The sequence below is a fragment of the Podarcis melisellensis genome (assembly GCF_964234715.1).
Source record: "Podarcis melisellensis genome assembly, chromosome: 3".
Taxonomy (NCBI): Eukaryota; Metazoa; Chordata; class Lepidosauria; order Squamata; family Lacertidae; genus Podarcis; species Podarcis melisellensis.
Window position 1 is genome coordinate 110,964,599 of NC_138530.1, and position 22,602 is coordinate 110,987,200.

General features: G+C 41.4%; 1 protein-coding gene across 5 annotated transcripts in view; it reads right to left on the bottom strand.

Annotated features, from left to right (window-relative positions):
* FBXW11 (F-box and WD repeat domain containing 11) overlaps window positions 1-22,602 on the bottom strand; it is a 97,777-nt gene that overhangs the window by 69,764 nt on the left and 5,411 nt on the right. For 2 of the 5 annotated variants that reach the window (XM_081906294.1, XM_081906292.1), the window contains exons 1-2: window positions 17,564-17,758; window positions 4,190-4,269 (exon numbers count right to left, since the gene is read on the bottom strand). The exons of 1 other annotated variant lie outside the window; for it this stretch is intronic. Coding sequence is in view for 2 of the 4 variants with exons in the window: in XM_081906293.1 (XP_081762419.1) it covers window positions 17,564-17,608 (45 nt within the window). In the remaining 2 variants the exon portion in view is untranslated. Of the gene's footprint in view, window positions 1-4,189; window positions 4,270-17,563; window positions 17,759-22,602 lie in introns of those variants that run through there. 2 more of the 5 variants (XM_081906293.1, XM_081906291.1) reach the window with 1 other exon arrangement.

Here is a 22,602-nt window from a genome sequence, read left to right on the forward strand (position 1 = left end):
ACACCAGGCAGATCGCTCCCAAAGACACAAGAGACACTCCATCCATCCCCAGACTGCATGTGACCAACTTAAGAGCAGCCTCTGAAGTTTTACTTCTACTTTAGTGTTCTGCAATATAAAAAAGGATTCAGCATGTACAAGTAAATAGACATTCTATGTGATTGTACAATGTTACATGAAATGTGGTGCATAACTGTCAAGGAATCTATTTTGCACCCAGCTGTATTTCACTTAATTTGATGGTTCTGTGCTAGAATGTTTCCGTGATTGTCAGATTTTTTTTAAAAAAAAACAACAACACCTGACTTGTTTAATCCTGCCTAATTGGCATGTATGTGTTACCATAAAATTTAAAATCTAAACTGAACATACAAACAATTAACCCTGAGCCATCATATGCAGGCTCTAACAACAATTCAGGCATTTATGTAACATACATGCTGCTATAATCATGACAATAATTCTGTAAGATAAGCCACTGTCATTACTCCCATACTGCCAGGAGTGGGACAGATGGAGGGAGCCGCCTGAATATACAGATCCTTGTATCTATAAAGTATATGTAAATTTATTTTCCCCAGTGAGTCAACTAAGTGTGTTTTCTTTAAGCATGCAAGAAAATTTTCTTCATCAAGAAAAAGCTAGTTCCACAGGTTGCAAAGTGAAGATCTGGGTTAAATAAACCTTGAAAATTTAGAGATCAAGGTTGGAAACCTCGGGCCTGGAGACTGAATATGGTCCTCCTGGAGTCTCTATCTGGCCCTCTTGAGTTTCTCCAACTGCACATGCTCTTCCAAGGCCACACCCCTCACTCATAGCTCCTCCCTGCTTCACATCCTACCAAAGTGTTTTTGCCTGGTTAAGAATGTGTGCTTTCAATTGACCCTTGCTTGCCTCGATGGAGGATAAAGAGTAGTGGGAGTCTGTGTGTAGAAACTAGCCTATTGTACAAAGGAAAAAATTATATACATTGCTCTGCTCACATTTGCCTCTCATCCCACTCTCTCATATGTGCCATGAAAGCTTGACCAGAAAGCAATGAAGCTCTGAGGCTGAAAAATGTTCCCACTCCTGCTAGACCTTCATGCAAAAGCATGCTTATCTAAGAAGTATAGCTTCCTCCACTTCCGGAGTTAGTTAGGGGATGGTGGGAGTTGTAATCCAAAAACAGAACCAAGTCTGGGAAACTCTGATGTAGAGTACAGGCAAGCTGCCATTTTAGACAACAACTTGACTGGATTTGATTCTGGAAAAGCTTGGGGTGTAGCAAGTAAACAACAATCTTAGAAATAAGAGTGTCCAAAACAGGTATGGAAAACCTTTGGCTCTCCAGATGTTGCTGACTACAACTCCCATCATATGTTGGCTGGGGCTGATGGAAGTTCTAGTGCAACAACACCTGGAGGGCCATGAGTTCCCCAGTCCTGTCTAGAAAAAAAACAAAACAGAAAGGGGTGGTTTCAAGCACTTGAATACATTCAAGGCCAGTAGCGACTTTAGCATTGTTCAAGGCTAACACAACTGCAAAAAATGCTGCTGTAAACACGGACCATTCAGATGGGAAATGGACAAGGAGTACTACAGATAAACAGTGATTCCTCAATGATGAAGATGATGCCCACTATGGGCGGCTTCCAACACATATCAAAACATAGTAAAATGTCTATCAAGAGATTCCTCAAGAGAAGGAATCTGAACAAGTTGTAGTAGGAACAAAACTCATAGCACAGCCAAGAGTTTAGAGTCTACAAAAACACAGCTAGTAAGCAGCAGTTTTTATGCAGCCTCGTGATTCATGCTATAGGAGGAAGAGGGATGAGGAAATCAGTGAATCAGCAATTTTGTCCAGCAACAGATCCAGCTGTCACAGCAAAAGAGAAAAGCAGAAAAGTGTGAAGCAGTTGGGATCAGGAGATTCCTCACCCAATGTAAGAACATGCATCTAAGAATGACCTTAGGCAAAAGCCCATCGTGCTCTAAAATGGGAATGGGGCAGATGTTTCCAAAATACTGTTCCCTTTGAAAATGAAAAGTCAAACGCCAAATAGCTTTTAAAGTAACTATATAGAATAGATTTCTGCAACCCCTATTGTATTTTTCAATTTATTTTGCAGAGTAGCCTTTAGAGACTTCACCCGAAAATACATTATGCAATTTGCTCTCTTCTCCCCCCCCCGGGGGGGGTTGTCTTTCAAACTGCAAAAGGTATTTCGAAACTCACCTAGATGCAATCACCAGGTACTTAAAAGTGCCAGCACAGGTCCATTTTCCAAACACTTTGTTTGGCTTGGCATCTGAATCAAGCTTTTCCATGTTTTAGAGTGGCTGTTCACTCAATTCATCCCCTTATCAAATGGAGTTACTTACATATATGAGGATCAGTGTCAAACAGAGACCAGTGGAGAAAGAATATGAGGCTCAGAAAGCAGGAGATCAGAACGACGGTATTGTAAGCCAGAAATACTGTATTTTTCACTCTATAGGACGCACTTTTTCCCCTTCAAAAATGAAGGGGAAATGTGTGTGTGTCCTATGGAGCAAAGACGCCATAGCCCCGCGACCCTCTCCCGGCTAGAGAGGTGACGCACAGCTATGGCAGGAGCCTCTATAGCCGCGTGTCACCTCTCCAGCTGGGAGAGCGTGCATGGGGCTAAAGCAGCCCCCCGTGCCCCTCTCCCAGCTGGAGAAGTGACGCAAGACTATGGCAGCAGCCTCTCCACTGCACCTTTCCGCTGCTCCCTGATCTCCTCTTTGGGGCTGGTAGTGGGCTTCCCCCTTCCAGCCCCAAAGAGCAGGTTGAAAGGAACCTGAAGCCTGGAGAGTGAGAGGGGTCGGTGCACACCAACCCCTCTCGCTCTCCAGGCTTCCAAGGTAGCCGCCTGAACGCACCTTAAACGGCACCTTGTTTTAGAGCAGGAAAACAAGAGGGGGATATTCTCCCCCTCTCTGCGCAGCGCCTCCTGCCGCTTCGCTGAAGGGGCACTGGCAGAGAGGGGGAGATTTTTTTCCCCTCCCCGCTCAAAAACAAGGCACGTCCTATTGTCCTATGGTGCGAAAAATATGGTAATTTTCTCAAATAACAATAAATGGCTGGCAGGGGGGAGTGTTATCAAGAACTGTTCTTTCTTAGACCCCTTTCAGTACCAGTAGTAAGGATTGGCCTGGAGGCAGGAGAATGATTTTGTATGAAACAACGTCCAGAGTAGTAACCCCTGGAAGTGAAAACAAATCATTTCAAGTTGCCACACTATTGTTTTAGAATTTATAGTGTGCAACTGAAAAATGAACTCAAACCTGAGTGCAACAGATTTTACCACATGCAATTTTGCATAAATAGGACCAAATTTCAAACACCGGTGGGAGCACATAAAAAACTAATAAAAGGCCTGGGAAAATGTTTCACTACAACTGAGTACCCAGTCGTTTTTAAAAATGGTGAACTAGCTATTTTTGTGGATCTGCAATGCTAAATCTTTAAACATTTGCTCACTTTCTTCAGCCCAGGCTAGAGTATCATGCAACACTAAATTCGAAGTTTAAAAAATGTTTCCAAAATGAAAACTTGGTCACTGCTACCAGAAAACAAGGGGTACGCAAGTTAGCCTTGTAGAGAGCTTTGTCTAAACAGCTTTAAAAATAGAGATGCAATCCTAAATACACTTACTGGGAAGTAAATTCCACTTTAGAGAGATAGGCTTACTTCTGAGCAAACATGCATAGGATTACACTGTTGGTGACCGTAAGCGTGTCAAAGTTGTTTCCAACTCTCCAAAGGTAAGACAAAACATGTCATACCACTGTACTTAAAAATCAAGCTGCTTTCATTTGGCTAAAAGTTGTTTTTGTACGCCATGAACTACCAAGCTTATGAACACTTTACAACCAGCTGTTCAAATTAAAATGATAGTAAAATCCAGCCCTCAGACTACAAAGTCATAAACTAGACCTCAACAGACTTTCCTTATTTATTTAAGAGAATCACATATTTTACTCCGATCTACCAATGACATTTCATTGGAGATAAATGATTTAGGAATCTTATCCATGAGGAAAGCGGTATAGTGAAATAAATACACTGAACAGACCTGCCATGATATAAGGCTTAAATGCTTTTATAAACTCTATGCAGTCAGTTTTGGTTAACCAAACTCTGCATTTGTAACACTATTGAGTACAGGGAATTTCTTACCTGAAACTCTGTTTCTGTGCTTCAGATCCACCAATCCAGAATGAATGGAAATTCGAATGGGGTTTCCTTTTCACACTTGTCTGTCAAAAGAGAGCAGCCAATCATCTTCAGCTTGGTGTATCTACTTCTTTTCTTGAACGAAATCCCAATATGCACTCCTAATGTTGTTAGAAAGACAAGGAAACCTGTACAGCTAGCAGGGTTCCGGTAGCCATTAAATCAGATGGGTCACCGGATTGGTGGATCTAAGACAAGAAACTACATTAAAGACAAGAAATTGTACTTCCTCATACCTGAGACAACCGATCCAGAGTAACTGACCTTGGTTATGCACTATGCATGCTGCTATGACATCTCAAACAACAGTACAGGCCTAAGGAAAGCATTAACTTCAATTTCAATAGGATAAAAAAATGCTATTTCTCCTTAAAATACAAAGTACCTATAGATTATCTATGCCGGACCCACAAACTATAGCCAGGAATAAAAGAGTTAACCTGAGTGTGCTTATGGACTTTGGTGTGAGAAGTATGATTTTTTATTTTTTCTTCTTTGAAAGGGCATTCCTCCATGCCAAATCACAAACAACTCCTGAAATTTCCTTCTATTTCCCAATAGGCATTCTATATAGCATTGCAGAAGATGGGAGCTACTGTTCAAGATATGCCAGCCCAAAGCTCCCTTGGGCTCATGGAACTAGTTTCTATGTTCTTTGGATCATAGCAAATTACGTCTTTCTTATCACAATGTCATGTATGTACCCAAGGTGCTTGTATTAACCAATAACGCCTAAGACTTCATTAAGATATTGTGCCCAATGATTTGACTCTACATCTAAAATCAGCTTAAGTAAAAGTGGCAACACTTATCTCTGGAAATTTAAAAAGGGAACAAAATGGCACCTTCAATAGAGAATGCAATCATTATACACTGTTATACATGATAATAATGAAGGAAGCAGTCCTATTTTATTTATTCAGACAAACTAATTCTGTTTAACCTATAAACTTTAATTATATCATTTCCCAGTTTGCATGCAACCAGCTAGGCCTTGCTACATGCCCTTGACAAGCCTTCTGGTGTCTATTTTTTCTTACTGCCAACACAAAACCTCACTTTAGATCAGGTGTGGGGAAACACTGACCCTCCAGATATTGCTGATCTACAACTGCAATTAGCCACAGCAAATATGACAATGGCATGGGATAATGGAAGTTTTAGTTTGGCAATTTCTGGAGGGCCAAAGGTTCTCCAAACCTGGTTTAACTGAAACACACACACACACACACACATACATACACACACACACACACACTTCAAGGCTACATTTCAACACAATGTAGGGTCAACAGCTCTCACTGAACTAGGTCCTTGACAGCACAGGTCCTTGACAACTGTATCAGATTTAGCTCCCTTGTCGAATGCTGCTTAGATTATCCAGATATAAATGTTCACCAAATGCTTGTTAGTGTGCTGCTCATGAAGATGACAAATGAAGCCTCATGGAAACTCCTTTGTCAGATACATCAACTCAGGATAGATAAAGGAAAAACATTGAAAAATAGCAGCTGCCACTCATTGCACTCTGTGCATAATCAATTATTTTAGATACTCCTTAGTGATTAGGACAAAAGCCTGGTTTTTACATTCTGAAGCCTCTTTTAACAAGAGAACACTTGGAATGGATATTTACAACAGAAGCATCATTGCAGATGCATTTGCACAACTAGCCAATATATGTGGGTTGATTTAAGTCACTAGTAAGAGTAAGACAGAGCAGGTAAAGCTAACACACAAGACTGCATGGATGTTGGGTCACCAGAGGATCTGTTTAACCACATGATACATTTATTGTCAAAATTAAATACAGTTAGGAAACATGTTATGTCTTTGTTTTCTTCTTCCCACTATAAACTGCAGAGGGTCAAAAGCTTCGTTGAATCCCATTCATGGAGAGGGAAACAGCACATTAAGTATGAAGGTATGGAAAGAACGGCATCCCATCCACTCCCATACCTTTGCTAAGAAAGGAGAATGGAAACACATGGTTTTGATATATATTCCGCAATTTCTCAGTTACATGAAGTATTCCCATCTGTGTTCATAGAAAGACACGTAGTTACCTTTATAAGGATACTGCAATTGAAACTTCCACATTTTGTAACCTTTTGTCCAATAAATCAGCCTTGCTGGAAGGCATCTCATGACACACCAAGAAGAGATATTCATTCAAGTCTGCTGCAGATTCTCCGCAAACCCCATGAAGTCAAAATATGCAGTGTCTGCAAAAGTACAGCACTGCTGAATCAGACCACTGGTCTACACCCTGTCATCCTTTTTCTTACACAGGTCACCCATCAGTAGAGCATGAAAGCAGCAGGTCTCCCCTGCTGTTGCCTCTTAGCAACTGGTTTCATTTTCAATTCTTAGCAAATAAGAACAACCCTGCTGGATCAAGCCAAAGGCCCATTAGGACCTGAGTGCAATAGCACTCTCCCCACTTACAATTTCTAGCAACTGGTATTCAGAGATATACGCCTAAGATGCCTTTCATATGTGCTGTGTCAGGAAGATTTGGGCATCACATGGCAGGACAGAGTCTCAAACAAAGATAAGCTCTCCCAAGCACACATTTCTTGCATGTTCGCACTTCTGTCCCAGTGACATCTACGCTGGTTTCGTCATGTACACAGAATGGAAGATGGCAGGATCCCCAAGGACATGCTCTACAGGGAGCTGGCTTCCGTCACTAGGCCTGTGGCAGACCAACTCCTATAAAGATGTTTGCAAACTTGACATGAAGGCTGGCAACATTAACGCCGCCATGTGGGAATCCCTTGCTGATGATTGTAGTACCTGGAGACAGGCAGTCAGGTCGGGTATCCACAGCAGTGACCAAAGGAGGAATGACCACCCGAAGGAGCACAAACAGAAGGAACGCCATGGTGCACTTGTAGCAGGTAAACCAAAACACTTTCCTCTGCCTCAATTGGTCTCTACAGTCACAACATGTGCTAAAACTCTTCATCGCCACTCTTCCATTGTCTCCAGAGGCAGATGGATGCCAACTCATTCACTCAATGCCTCCGATACTGGATGTAGTACACAGACATCATGATTAGCAGCAATGAATAGTCTTAAACTTCATGAACTTGTCTAATCCCCTTTTAAAGCTGTCCAAGTTGATGGCCATCACGACATCTTGTGGGTGCAAATTCTATAGTTTAACTTTGTGCTGTGTGAAGAACTTCCTTTTATCAGTCCTGAATTTTCCAACATTCAGCTTCATCAGTTAACGCTGGGTTCAAATATTTTGAAAGTAAGAGGGAAACATCTTCATATCAACCTTCTCTACTCTGGGCTGAATTTTATATACCTCTATCACACTCTTTCCTGCTACACCTTTTTTTTTAAAAAAGCCCCAAATAGCCTTCCACTATGAAGAAACTGCTCCACCCTTTGATCATTTTGGTTACCTTCTTATGAATCTTTTCTGGCTCTACTATAACCTTATTGAGATATGATGGCGACATCTGTACAGAGTATTCCAAGTGTGGCTGCATCACAGATTTGTATATTATTATATTGGCAAAATTATTTTCAATCCCTTTTCTAATTCACCCTTTTCACAGCTGCCGTACACTAAGTCCACATTTTCATTAAACTATCCACCATGGCTCCAATATCTCTTCCCTGGTCAGTCATTGCCAGTTCAGACTCCACTGGCATACATGTGAAGTTAGAACTTTTTGATCCAATGAGCATCACATTATACCTCCTTACACTGAACCATATTTGCCATTTTAATGCCCACTCACCCAATAGGAATAAGTCCTTTTGGAGCAGCTCACAGCCCTTTTTCATTTTAAACACCTAGAAGGCACCAGTCACACTACAAATCCTTGGGAGATCTCACTTCTTACATCATTCAATTGTGAGAACATTCTGTTTATACCTGCTCTCTGCATCTTGGTCTTTTAAGAGACCTTCCTGAGAGGGTCTGTAGAATGATTGCTAAACTTAGTAAAGAGTTTCTGGAGAAGAACTTTACCAAAAGCTTTTTGGAAGTCCAAGTACACAATGTCCACTAATTATTCACATGTTCTTGACACTCTCCAATAAAATTTTAGATACAACTTACCTTTGTGGAACCCACACTCCTTCTTCTTCAGCAAGACTTGTTCTTCTGTATGCTTGGTAATCTTAACTTTAATAATGATTTCCACAAGTTTTCCTGGAACAAATGTTAAGCTAACCAGTCTCTAAATACCCAAATCCTTTTTTTAAAAAAAAATGGTGTTACAATGCTAAATAGCAGTTAATAACCTGTCTAAGCTGTTTTTAATGTGACTAAAGCTCATGGCACTCATCACATTTTGTAACAGGAAATTCTGTAAAGCTAATTATTCATTATGTGAAGCACTTGCTTTTTCCAATCCTGAATCTACTATCAATTAATCTCATTGGCTGATCCCAAATTTCTGTGTTACAAACAAGGAGAGAAATTATCTGTTCTCTTTTTCCACACGATGCACAATTTTTTAAGACAGCCATCCCCAACCCAGTGCCTTCCAGAATATTTGGACTACAACTCCCATCAGTTCCCTTACTTTATTCTACTTCTTAAACTGTAAATAATGTAAACTTCTTAAACTGTAAATAATGTGAGGCACTGAATCTTTAAGAGCCAAATGTATAAAGAAACTACTTCCTAGGGATAGTCACCTGGAAAAAGTTAAAAGCTTTGATTTTAGATCACCAAATATTATTGGTATTGTACACATTCATAATTTTACTAATTATTTTCATAAAACCATACATATCTATAAATGGTAAAATTTCAGCGAAGAAGCAAGTGCAGCAGAAAATTTTCATTCCCACTTCACTGGTTATGACCAAGCATCTCATTGATTTCACTGAAACATACTTTCAGTAAGCATGCCTATGATTGTAGGCTAACCTGAACTTATACTCACCTCCATAGCTCCACCAACCATTTGCAACAAGGGGTCTGCCGAGGTGCAATAAAGTGCAGCATCTATAATTTGCAACGTAACAAGTAACCATGTTGCTACTTGTTTAAGCAGGGAAAGTGTTTCAGCAGAGAAATGCCAAACACAGTGAAGTTGACTGGCAGTAGGCTCAGGACAGACAAGTGACATTTCTTCGAATTTAACTTTCAGAACACACTAACACCAAGTACAACTAGGCTGCAATCATAATTCCACTTACCTGCGACTTGCTTCTGAGTGGATGCAGTGAGGACTGCACTGATAGACAACTTAAAAATCCAAATCATGGAGGATAGCCATTGTGCTACTAGCTGATAAAACTAACCAGAACATCCAAAACAGTGACAGTATACACCTAAGCACTAGAGGCAGGGAACAAACAGAAGCAGTCACCCGCATGCCTCCTCAAGGACTCCCTGAAAGGAGACTGATCTGTGGCCTGATCCAGAATGGCACTTCTGTTTGAGATATAAAAATTAACGGTATAATTTCCATCTCCGATAAATATAACAGTGAGGCTATTTTGCCCATCATATCTGCAGTGATTACTAAAAAAAAACAGCAACCACCAGGTACTACTATAAACCACAGGTGCCTAATACACAGAAGAACAGCTTTGCTTGAGCAATCCAGTCATAATTTTAAAAGCAAAAGTATTTCTGTACAGTGCATATTTTTATTTATCTCACTCCATGGCATGCATGGTTAGCATCAAAATTACATCACTTTCCCCCATAGATTTCTGTGATACTTTGAATTTCTCTATCAGGCTGTCCTGTCTATTGCAGCACCCATAGCTCCTGAATGAGTCTCAATAAGTCTCACTTTCATTGCCTCATACTAATGCATATTACTCCAACTTAAGTTGTTTTATGTCTGAGCAAGAGTTAAGCTGAATTTTTAATTGTAACAAAAAAAAATGAAACATGGACTAAGTTGCCATATCACATAACTTTAAATGTGGTCATCATAGGTGTGGTTAAATTTTGCTGTAATACAAAACCTGAATTAGAACTTACTAGGACGTGGAAATTTATCACCGCCATCTTCACTTAAATTTTAACAGAGACCAAGAAAACTAAGCCACTGATGGAGACTTCGCAACATTGTTTTGTCTAGAAATTCAAGTAATAGCTTGTCACATCTACTTATCCAGAATAGAGATAGCAATAAAAGAAGGTCCTGTCAGGTACACATCATGATTAACATCAATTATCTTTATACTAGACTACCTGCAAACCCCACACAGGATTAGCTGTTAACAGCCAATCATTAAAAAATTGTTACAGAATGCTGTAGCCAGCTTTTTGCTAGCACGTTGTAAAAAGGCAACACTGTTCCCAGAATTTCAGAAACCCACAAAATGGCAGACTAGCCGTAAATTGTTTTTTGCAACTACTGTATCAGCTCTTTCTGATAGTTTTAACTAGGCTGCTATTCACTGACATACAATGTACAAGAACAAAGTATTACAGTACGTAGGTTTGGTCTTTGAAAGTAACTCCTTTCTAGTTACTGGCAAAACAATTTTCTCGCCAATGCTGGACAGACAGAAAGATAGGAGGAGGATGGAGACGGGTACATGGAAGAAGGCATTTCAGTTGTGGTTTTTCATTTGTTTAAACATTTAATTACACTCTTGCTGGGCAACAACCTTCAACTGATTTAGAGACACACAGAGAAGTAAGAACTTCATATAATGTTCATTTTACATATATTCCCAAAGCTCTCCTTCTCCCCAACCTTATTTCATACAGATAGCAAGATGTTCAAGATGGTTTCTTGTGAAACATAGAAAAACTAAGGTCATAATATTACTGTCATTGAATTCTGTTGAATTTCAGTCCTGAGAAAATGGAAATATGCTCTGCTACAGTCTGTTCATTTTCGCTTATTGCTAAAGTATATATTAATGCAAATTAGTGCACTTCTGTGCACGCAATGGGACTTTTCCTTCCTCTCCCCCATCCTGCAATCCCCACATCTCCTTCAGATCTGCTCCAGAGGGCTGGGGGACCATTCAGAGCAGATTTTGGGGGTATAGAGAGAAGGACGGGATGACAGGTACAGAGGGACGACATCCCACATAGAAATTGCAACTTTGTTCTGCTTATGCACACACAATGGGTAAAAACCAGTACATTTTCTTGCTACAGTTAGAGTGCCTTCATGCAGAATTGCAACCTAACAGAATATGGAGGAAAATTTTAAATTAATGGAAATATATAGGCTACTGCAAGCTATGGCAAATATACAAGTGAAAAACAATATTGCATAGGATTTGCTGAATGACAACAAAAACTGAATATGGTACAGCCATTGATTAAAGACCTGGAAACAAGAAAATTATCAAAATGAAAAAGAATGCTTAGCAGAAATCAAGACCAACGTCATAACATCAACTACTCAGTTCATCAAACATATGGGGGAAAATAGTCGCTGTACTTATTTTAAGTACAGACAAATCCCACTTTGCACGCACTGAAGACATGCATGACCCCTGACACATGCGCCGTTTTTGGCCCCGGAACAAGGTGAGACGGGCTTATGCCTACCCTGCTAATGCACGCAATGACCAAGAACACAATCCCTGTGCAAATGGGGACCTGCCTGGAGTCCTCTATCAAGCTTGGGGCCCTTTGATTCATATTTGCTCTTGTGTGGCAGCCCAATACACTAAGGACCATCTGCATGCAAAAACACACTACCATGTGGAGATCAACATCCGGGAAAGGTCTCATATATAATAAGAGTGGCACAATATGGTGCAAAAATCTTTTACCTAGGTCTCCAGTAATCACTGCCACATGAATTCTACATATCGATTCTCATCATGCACATGACCAACACAATCAGCTTGATGGGAGTGTTAGGGAAATGAATCTAGGCCCTGGTTAATAGGCAGTAGCAAGGTTTACAGTGAACTGTGTTGAGCTACAGTTATTATTTTCCTAAATATACTGATTGTTACTGTCTTTTCCCATTTTGACTCATTTTTGTATGCTCTACATTACAAAACAATGCTTATGCTGCGTTGTTTCTGTGTACGCATCCACTGGGAGCTGAGCGTTCTCAGTGTCTAGATTTTATTTTAGATATAACTTAGATTAGTTTAGTATTTAGCTCAATCAAAATATTGGCCACATATAATTGGACTGCCCTCCCCCTCAGAAATCTGCTGACCTTTGAGGCAGTCCTGCACATTTGAATGTTTCTTGCTCGCTCTCTCTACCTAAGCAAATACAGCAGGCACTCAAGTTTGATAACCAAGCATTCTTTATTTCCTGATGGGCTGAGTAGCAACAGATCACAAGTACCTCTGCTGGGATTATAAGGAGTGCAAGATCAGGAAATGGGAAATAGCCCAAGCATCATTGTGGGGATCTCTAGGACAAACTCTTTGTGACAGGAAGGGCACCAGGTGACAGAGGAGCAAAACTCACTCACCCAGCTCACATTTTCTAACTGGAGGGGTTCTAGGCAGTGAATGGGATTCACTTGGATAAGAACACTACAGAAATGCAATTCTTAAGAAGTATGTGAAAGAGAGGGGGAGAAAGCAAGATTAATGTTTAAGCAATTCTTCTTTTGTTTATTGGTAGACTGGGAGGGCAGACGAAAGAGAAGCTGCATGCACAAGACCAGCCGCAGTTGAAAAACTAATGTTTGGTGATCTACCTAGGTAGTTCGTATGCTTGATTTTGCAGGTCAGATGGAATCTCCATGTATATTTGCATTATGCCTCTCATATATAATAAATGTTTTTAAAACTCTAAATACCATTAATCTAAAAAAAGCCTCAGAGATTTCCTTCCTTTGCTTTGCTAGAAAGTAAGCTTAAGAACAAAAATAATGTCGATTTTAATTATAAACATCTGTAAAAGTGATTAATCAAAGAGTCATCCCCCTCTCTCCCCAAAAAAAGCTTTCACCTTAAAGTCAACAGACAATAAGCAAATGTACCATAAATAAGATGGTATTTAAAAAAATCATGTCTGAACATCAGGTTCAAAACGCTTGCTTTTCACCTTTCTAAAATCCAAAGACAGTAAAAACAATGGATGATATCTAACGTTAGTTACAGAATAGGGCCACTGAAATTAATGGACTTCAGATTATGTTCATCAATTTCAACGCGTTTACTACAAGCACGAAAATATTGGAGATCACCACAAGCCTATAATTGTTGGCACTTTTAGAATACAGTCATACCTCGGGTTAGATGTGCTTCAGGTTGAGCGTTTTCAAGTCATGCTCCGCGGCAACCCGGAAGTAACGGAGCGCGTTACTTTCAGGTTTTGCCGCTTGCGCAGACACTCAAAATGACGTCGCGTGCATGCGCAGCAGCGGCAATTTGCAACCCACACACACGCTCTGGAATGGATCCCGTTCGCATCCAGAGGTACCACTGTAATAACTTGAATGCTTAAGATTAACAATGGCAAAATTAAGCCACCTGGAATTATCTGCTTGATTCATCATGCCTGTCTATGCCAATTTTACAGTACACGTTTTCACAGAGGCGCTTTTTAGAAAAAGTACTGCTATGTTATCAAAACTGAAGAGCAGTAGTCAACAACAACACCACACTGTCAAAGTTCAAACACTTCAACAAATTATTCTTCATATTCATGATTCAATTACTGAAAGTAAATGCTGCAGCCATCTGACTAAACTCACTGAAGATTGAAAAAAACAATGCCTTGATCCAGTGTCACATTTCAAGTTACAAAAAGAGCTTTCGACTTGCTGTCCAAGACAAATGCAGAGTCTGTTTGAGTACCTTACCTATCTTAATGTTTTCTTTCATCGTTCTGATTTTGAATTCCCACACCAAATATCCAGTCAAGAGTTGAAAGAAATCATACCCAAAAGAAGCAAGTGGGGAAAATCTGCTCCAAGAACACCACAAAAATGTGGCTGTGCTTACAGGCAATATCTATGTAGTGCAAGTTTGATCCGCACTACAACATACTACCCTAAAATTCAACATACTACCCTATAATTCAGTTCACTTACTTTGAATCTGCAATGCTGTCTGTGAGTACTTATTTTACACATTTTTTTTCTTTGAGTTGTCAAACAGCTATGACTTCCCGGATATAATGTACAGAAAGGACTATTAAGGTTTTCAGAGCAGGACAGAGAACTTCCTCCTCCCTATGGCACTGTCATGACTCACTTACTGGGATTTCCTCATTCTCCTAACATTGAATAGCATAGCTGGATGGGGTGGGGGGTTGCGCCAGTACAGAATTTCTTGGGAGTGGGGGGAAAGCAATTACCCAGCAATGAAACCCAGTTTGTCTAATTGGTTTCCAGGCTGCTCCAGGTGGGAGGGTTGCTGTCCAGAAAACAGACTGGACCTTAGAAGGTAACTACTGCAAGTTGTTGTACTAGTACACTGATCCCAATGGGTGAAAAAGGCCAGGATAAAAAAGTCACCTGTATTAGGATTCAGTCCCTCCCACCCACCTTGCCACAGCCTTCTGGAAGGGAAAGGTGCTAGTTTGCTTCACTCAAGTCACATCAGAGGGCATAGTTTAAGAGCAGCTCTCCAAAGTATTAAAATACAGATCTTTCCTAGTCCTAAAATTGATTTAATAATGATGCCAGACACTGAATCTGGTACTCTGTGGGTGCAAGGCAAGTGCTGTACTGCTACTATAGCATAGTGACCAGCACTAATGGATTAAGAAATGCAAGAACACACAACCATAATATTACTGTAATGTTTGGCCATGATTAGAATTCTTAAGACAGAGTTTACATGTTTCCTAAAACTAGCAGTTTGCTTGTCAGCTTAAATAAATCCCAACTGCTGTCAAAACCCAACTTTAGCAAAGTGCAGTGTTTAGTGTCAACAACTCAGTAAAATGTTCATTACAGAGAAGGCTACATAAAATATACATATAATTCATAGCACTCTCCTGATCACTGCCAAGTCACTTTACCCCATTCTTATTTTTTTAAAAAATGCTTCTACTTAACCAAATTTTACTATTGGGCCTTTGGGTTTGTTACAGCAATGTTACCCTCTTCATTTTCCCTGTGGCCATTTTATTTGCTATGTGCTTCTCCAACAATGTAGACTTGAGCAGTCTTGCCCTTGCACTTCACTAAATTATACTGCTTCTGTAAAATGAATGGTTCTACTGAGGAAAATTCAGCACATTAATGTAAAATGAAGATAAACAAATTTAACATTCTACGTTTATTCTGCACACTTTCTGAAGTTCATAAAATGAGCTTCTGCTTTAGTATTGACACACAAAAGGAAACAAAATTTCTAAGAAAAAATAAATAAGCACATTCTTCACATTATCAACCATGTTTGTATATATGGCAACAGGAAAGTGACTAAAAATGTAATAATCAGGTACTGGCCCCAGTTTAATAGCTCCAGAACATATGTGAAGGGTTGTCCCCACCAAAGAGACAAATGGAAAGTTTCTTTATACACCTTTTTCTGACAAAGAATGACTGCTACTAAGGACTTCTTTGGTTGTGATCCATACTTGAACTCACAAAACCCGAACGGATCTCCAGGGAATCTCTATCAGCAAAGACAGATTTGTAAGATAACAAATTTCATTGTTTTGTATAAACATTATTCCACTCAAAACAATTTCTTTTAAAGCCCTTTCATTATTATGTTAATTGTAAAACAAAACGAACAGAAAACCTCCAACTTCTTCAGTGTTCAGAAGGTGTATAGCTGACATTAAGGACACATATTTACAAGGATCAGAGCAAAACTAACCACCTTCTGTGTCCGCCTCTGGACATAGAAATATTGCACAAGGGCTGGGAGCGAGCTCCATAGTATGTTGAGCACGCCACATTTCAATCCACTGCATATTGCACATATACAACACGGCTCCACAATATCCCATGACAGACATTTCCCCTTTTTGGCTAAAAGTGTCAAAGTGTTGCTTGCTTACGAGTCTTTTACATTAAAAAACAAACAAACAAAAAACTCAAAGTACCAAAATAAATAAGTACGTAAGCAAGAAGAACACTAGCTTGCTATCTTTCTACGGTGGTAGAGCACAGTTCAGTAGTCATCCAAGACAAATGTACCCAAAGAGAACTAAGGCTATCAACTGATACAAAAGATTTAAAATCAATTCAGCATCACCATCTTAATGTTTATATGATGACCAATTTTAATTACCCAATTACAATTGAAAGTGCACACAATCAACAACATTCAATAAAGTCACTCTAAAGGAAGAGGTCAGCATCTCTTGAAGATGGTCACTTATGATTATGAAATCTTAAGTTACCACACTGCAAGGGGGAGGGACACCCGCCATCTTTAACCAGCACATCTGTGCAAGCCTCTCTGCATGGCAAGTAGGCCACATAGAAGTCCTGAGGCCCAACGTCTTTGCCTGTCATCCACCCCAACAATGATCTTTTTCGGAGGGGTGAGAGAAGGGGCCGAATCTAACCCACTAGCTGTTCAATCGCCCTGATTGATTGATCAAAGCTTTGCAGTCCTCAAGAGCCTGGAAGCTGAAATGTACACACAGCAACAGCCCAAGCGCATCGCCCCTCCAAACCATGCCCCTTGCTTTGTGAAACTGGGCTCTTACGCTGCGAGAGACAACTTGGCTCGCAAATGTCACCTTCAGCATATTCTCTCTCTCTTTTTTTAGGGAGTGAGGAGCGACACAAGTACCCAGAGGCGTATCACCTGCCTGGATGCCCAACACCTTGTGTGGCTTTTGTCCTGGTTGCTTGGGACAGTAATAATAATAACAATTTTAATTATAATAATGATTTAATAATAATTTTTATTATTTGTAATCTGACTGACTGGGTTGCCCCCAACCACTCTGGGTGGCTTACAACAGGGGAGGAGGGAGGCGAAACACCCTGGGTGTAGAGGTCGGGGTGGTGGGGAAAAGAAGGGGGGGCCAAAAGGGGCCGATCTCTCCCCACCCCCATCTTTCCCAGCTGACACATAACGGGCAGCGGCGAAAGGCGGCTTTCCGAGGATCCCTTTGCGAATGAAAGAGCAGGAGAGAAAGGAACCTGGCCTGGAAGTGCGAGGCCGGCCGGCAGCCCGGCCCGCCCCCTCCTCCTCCTCCCCCCCTCGCTCCCCACTGCGGGGACGGAAGAAAAGGAAGGAGGGAGCGGAGGATGCGCAGGCGAAACCCGAGGCCTACAAAGACCAGCTCCCACCGCGCCGGCGCCTCCCGTTCCTTCTCTTTTCTCTCTCTCGCCCCCCCCCCCGCCCGGTTGCGGCGTCTCCTCTCCTCGCGAGGCCTCGCCCGCCTCACTGGGGCCCTGAGGGAAGGCGGCGGCAAGAAAAGGGCTCCGGCGTCGGTTTCGGCCCCCTCATACTCACCATCAACTCGATGGTCTTGTCCTCGATCACCGACTCCGGCTCCATGGCGGCGGCGGGAATGGCGGCGGCGGCAGCGGCTCCTCCTCGGCGGCTGAGGAGAGAAAAGCCCGTATCGACCCCCCCACCTTTTCCTTTTCCCTCAGAGGAGGAGGAGGCCGGCTGCCGATAGATCGACCGACTGACCCGCCGCCGCCTCCTCGGCCGCGCGCCCGGAAGAGGAAGTGACGCAGCAGGCCGACGCGGCGCGCGGGCGGGCGAACGTTAGCAACGGCGGCGACCGTTTCCCCCTCGGCAGCCGCGTCGGAACCGCCGTCGCGACCAAGGGGGGAGGGGGAGGAGGAGGAGAGGCACTACGGCTCCCGACAGGCTTTGCGCCGGCCGGCGGGAAAAAGAACCACAAGGCCCGGCATGCATAGCGCCGAGGTGGGGAGTGCTTCGCGCTCCTCGCGGCGGAGCGGCTAAAGGAACTACGTTTCCCGGCATGCAAAGCGGTGGCTAGGAGGGGGTTTTTTCCCCCCAACGGCGGATTATTTTAATTTTTTTTAAGAACTGGCTCGAAGGAACGTGCTGCGCCTTTGCTTCTTCCCAGCTGCCCGGGGCGAGGCCCTTTTTGGGGGTCCCGGTTGCTGCTGGCGACGGGGGAAAGGCCGGCGTAGGCCGCAGGCGCCGAGAACGCAGGCGCAGTGGAGCTGCCTCATGGCGCCTCAGGCCACTGTTTCCTCACAAAAGGCTCCGTCGTAGGCGCCTTTACCTCAGGCGTGAGGGCGCCAAGGGCCCCACGCTCGTGTATGGCACGCTAGAGGGTGGGGGCGGCTATTCCCTTTAATATTATTGCTATTGTTGTTTATTACATTGGTATACTGCCGTAATTTACCGTAAATTTACCGGTTCTCAGTGTAGGTTTATCGGTTCACTTCATTTATATCCGTCCTCAGGACTATTTGCAGCATAAGCCTGTGGGGATAGTTATTCTCCCATGAAAATGGGGACATCCTATTCCATAATAACACGAATAATTGCATTATTTATACCCCACCCATTCCGCTGGGTTGCCCCAGCCCCTCGGGGCAGCTTCCAGCATATATAAAACATAACCTATTTTAAATGTTTTATAATATATGTTGTGCTACAGGTATTCTCCCATGAAAATAGGGGTGTCCTATTCCATCATCATAATTTTATTACTTATACCCTGCCCATCTGACTAGGTTGCCACAGCCACTCTGGGTAGCTTCCAGCGCATATAAAAAACTGAATAAAACATTCAACGTTTCTTTAAAAATTCCCTACGCAGGGCTGCCATCAGACATCTTCTAATATAGTCCCTTATCTCTTTTACTCAAGGGTTGCAAAACTGCATACCCTCTGATTGCTGCATCAGAAGAATCTTTTATTTGCATCAGCCACTAGCCATAGCAATAAAATACAATACTGAAGTTAGAGGTAAAAACTATAGGAAATATATTTTGGGGGTTTACATCAATAATAAAATAATAGCTCTTATTGGAAAATAAAACTCCAAGGTGGCTCTCACCTTTGGAAGCTAAGGCCCGAAAAAGACCCAATATGGAAGCCTATTGGCCAAAATATTGGGAACTGCTAGAAAAAGACGGAGATAATTGGAAATTGCAGAGTATGGAGAAAATGAAGGATAAAGTGCGAGACTGGTTACACTACGCTCAGATTAAAGAAATTTTTAAAAGTGATAAAAAGTTAGGGTTCCAGGTGGAGAAATCGAAGTTGGAAACAGAATTGTTAGAACCTAAAACTAAGGTACTTTCAAGAATGTATAACTTGCTGTTGAAATGGAATACACAAGACGAAATGGTTAAGTCGGCTATGATAAAATGGGCACAGGATATTGGGCATAACATTATGTTTGAAGACTGGGAAAGGTTGTGGACCACTGGGCTGAACTTTACTGCATGTAATGCTTTGAAGGAAAATGTAATGAAAATGATATACAGATGGTACATGACCCCAGTTAAACTTGCCAAAATATACCATTTGTCTGATAACAAATGTTGGAAATGTAAAGAAAATGAAGGAACATTCTTTCACCTCTGGTGGACCTGCCCTAAAGTGAAGGTCTTCTGGGAAATGATATATAATGAGTTGAAAAAGGTATTTAAGTATACCTTCACTAAGAAACCAGAGGCCTTTCTTTTGGGTATTGTCAACCAGAAGGTGTTAAAGAAGGATAGAACATTCTTCATGTATGCAACAACAGCAGCAAGGATACTACTCGCTAAGAACTGGAAAACTCAAGATTTACCCACACTGGAAGAATGGCAGACGCAACTGATGGACTATATGCAACTGGCGGAGATGACTGGCAGAATCCGAGACCTGGGAGAAGAAAGGATCGAAGAAGATTGGAAGAAATTCAAGATTTATCTACAGAAATATTGTGATTTAGTGGAATATTAAGAAGGATGCTTGGTTATAAATAATTGGCCATCACTAAATTGGATTAGAATTTGATGATAAGAGAGACTAAGAGAAACAAAATTTGTAGGAGAACGATTATATTGTATTCAAATAAGTGGTTATAAAATTGAAAATAAGATGATAATTTGCTTGATAAAAATTCATTAATGATGTAAGTGGGAGCGGGAGATGCGAGGAAGCCTAAAGATGTTATGAAATCTTGTAAAAACAAAGTAATGCTGTTTATTACTTCTGTATTTCTTTTATTAAAAACTCCAATAAATATTTATAATAAAAAAAAAATGATTGCTGCATCAGAAGAATCTTTTATTTGCATCAGCCACTAGCCATAGCAATAAAATACAATACTGAAGTTAGAGGTAAAAACTATAGGAAATATATTTTGGGGGTTTACATCAATAATAAAATAATACCTCTTATTCTAATTGCCCCCAGTTTGCAGTTTTTGCTGTCACCTGATCATCTTGATCTGCTAAAAGAAAGGACACAATAGCAATGGTTGAGCAACCCATCATGGACAATAGTAGAGAGGTAATAACCTCACTCCTCAAATCTATAAAGAGTGCAAGCCAGAAGCAAATGAGCCATTGACTCAATACTGCCATCTCCACATGGACGTAACCGTTTTCCAGTGGAATTTTTTGAAATCGACCCTCAAGTACAGCCTCAATCTTGCGAAATGAAAGCGCATCTGTGTTTTTCAAACAGGGTGCCAAAGTGTCAAAATGACCAGGTGGAAAATAATCATGCCATGGACAAAATTTCCTTGTTGTGGCCAGATTATTCTGTTGCTCGATATCATATAGGCACTGTCTAAATTATTTGCTTTACCCTGCGATGAAAATATGGATGTCCTAAGGGAAAGTGGGATCAGATCAGAAACTGGGACGACTTCTATAAATCCAGAACTGTCCCTGGAAAATAGGGACACTTTGGAGGGTCTGAAAGTGGCCCAGGGTGGGTTGCTACACAGCAAGAGTTGGGTATATGCCGTTTGTACATCACCCTCATTGATCAAATTTAAATACTGTGGAAGTTAACAGGGCAGTTTACAGCGTAAAAATCTGAAATGAATATATCCAATGCATAACACAGTGGCAACGTGAAACAACAGCAATTCCAATCCTGTTTTAAAGGCCCCAAAAGAACAAGAAGAGCTCCAGTGGATCAGGCCACATTCCAGCATCATGTTCTCAGGAGCAGCCAGCCAGAGTCTCTCTGCATAGCTTACAAAAAATTCTTAAAAGGAAAAGAAAAAGCATTTACCTGGAGTCATGCCAGGCAACAAAAAGAAGGAAGTACAGTACGTCTGCTAAAACGCTGGTTTTCAATTGGGTGTGTGTGTCCTGATCCAAAATGGGTCATGACCAGACCACTACCAAATGGTAGAAGATCAATAAATGTGTCTCCAAATACCTGTTTGGGTTAAAAGTGACTTCTGGGTCTGAAAATACCTGTTCTAAAAAACTGGCTGAAGTGGCAATCAATATAGCTCTGAAAATTATTTTAAAACATTTTTTCAGAGCTGTATCTGCAACGAAGCATAATTTTTTCAACTCATTATTTTCTCAGGTTTCGTGAACACCCAGTTTTCCCCAAATTTCTAATGGTGTGTTTAAGAGAACTCTGGAATCTGAACCATTCACCAGGCTGGCCGAGTGCACTGTAACCAGTCAATTTGCGTTGACTTTAGTGTGACAAGAAATATGCTGCGGGAATCTCCATATTGGAAAGAAGAAGAAGAAAAAGCGGCCTAGTCCTCTCCTGATGAAGGTGGATTTATCAAAAGAAGAAGGAAGTGAACTAGACAGTGTTGTCCTCTAACATGGAGTGCAAAAACAGCCCTATCGCCATCAAATGTATGGTAAAAAAAAATAAGAGAAGGGTCTCAATATTTGTGCTAAATGTCATGTCCAGGGTCTGAAAAGATTGAAGGTGACTGGCATGCTTCTTAAGGTCTTTGGCAGGAGGAACGTCAGAGACGCCACACCAAAAAGGTCTTTCCTTCGCACTATAAAGGAGCAAGGGGAGGAGTCTCACATATTAAGTAGTCTTATGTTACCTGGGCCAATTATGATACACATACACACTTGAAATGAATCAAGAAAAGATTATTGTCATCTACTACCATACAGGAAACCTGTCCTTCACTTGTGCTTCTGCATTAATAATATCAAGCTTTGTTTTTGTTGTTTAGTTGTCTAAAACTCTTCGTGACCCCATGGACCAGAGCACTCCAGGCACTCTTGTCTTCCACTGAATATCAAACTCTAGACTGCTAAAATGTTGGTCCACATGGATTGCTAAAATGTTGGTCCACATGGATTCTAGGACATGGATCCACCCACAAGTGAGAGCCACATCTCAGTTGCAAGTTTTTCTCGAAACAGTCACTGAAACTAAAACTAATATGTCTGACTCGTCCTTAGTTTGCAAAAACAACAGAACCACTTTACAGGGAGGCAGTTCCCAGCATCATCGGTCCATAACAGAGCTGGAATTTAAACCTGGGTAGCCACATTTCCCATATCCTGCCTGTATCCTAAGATCTGATGGAAGGTGTTTGTCTCTGCACAAACTCTGGCCCA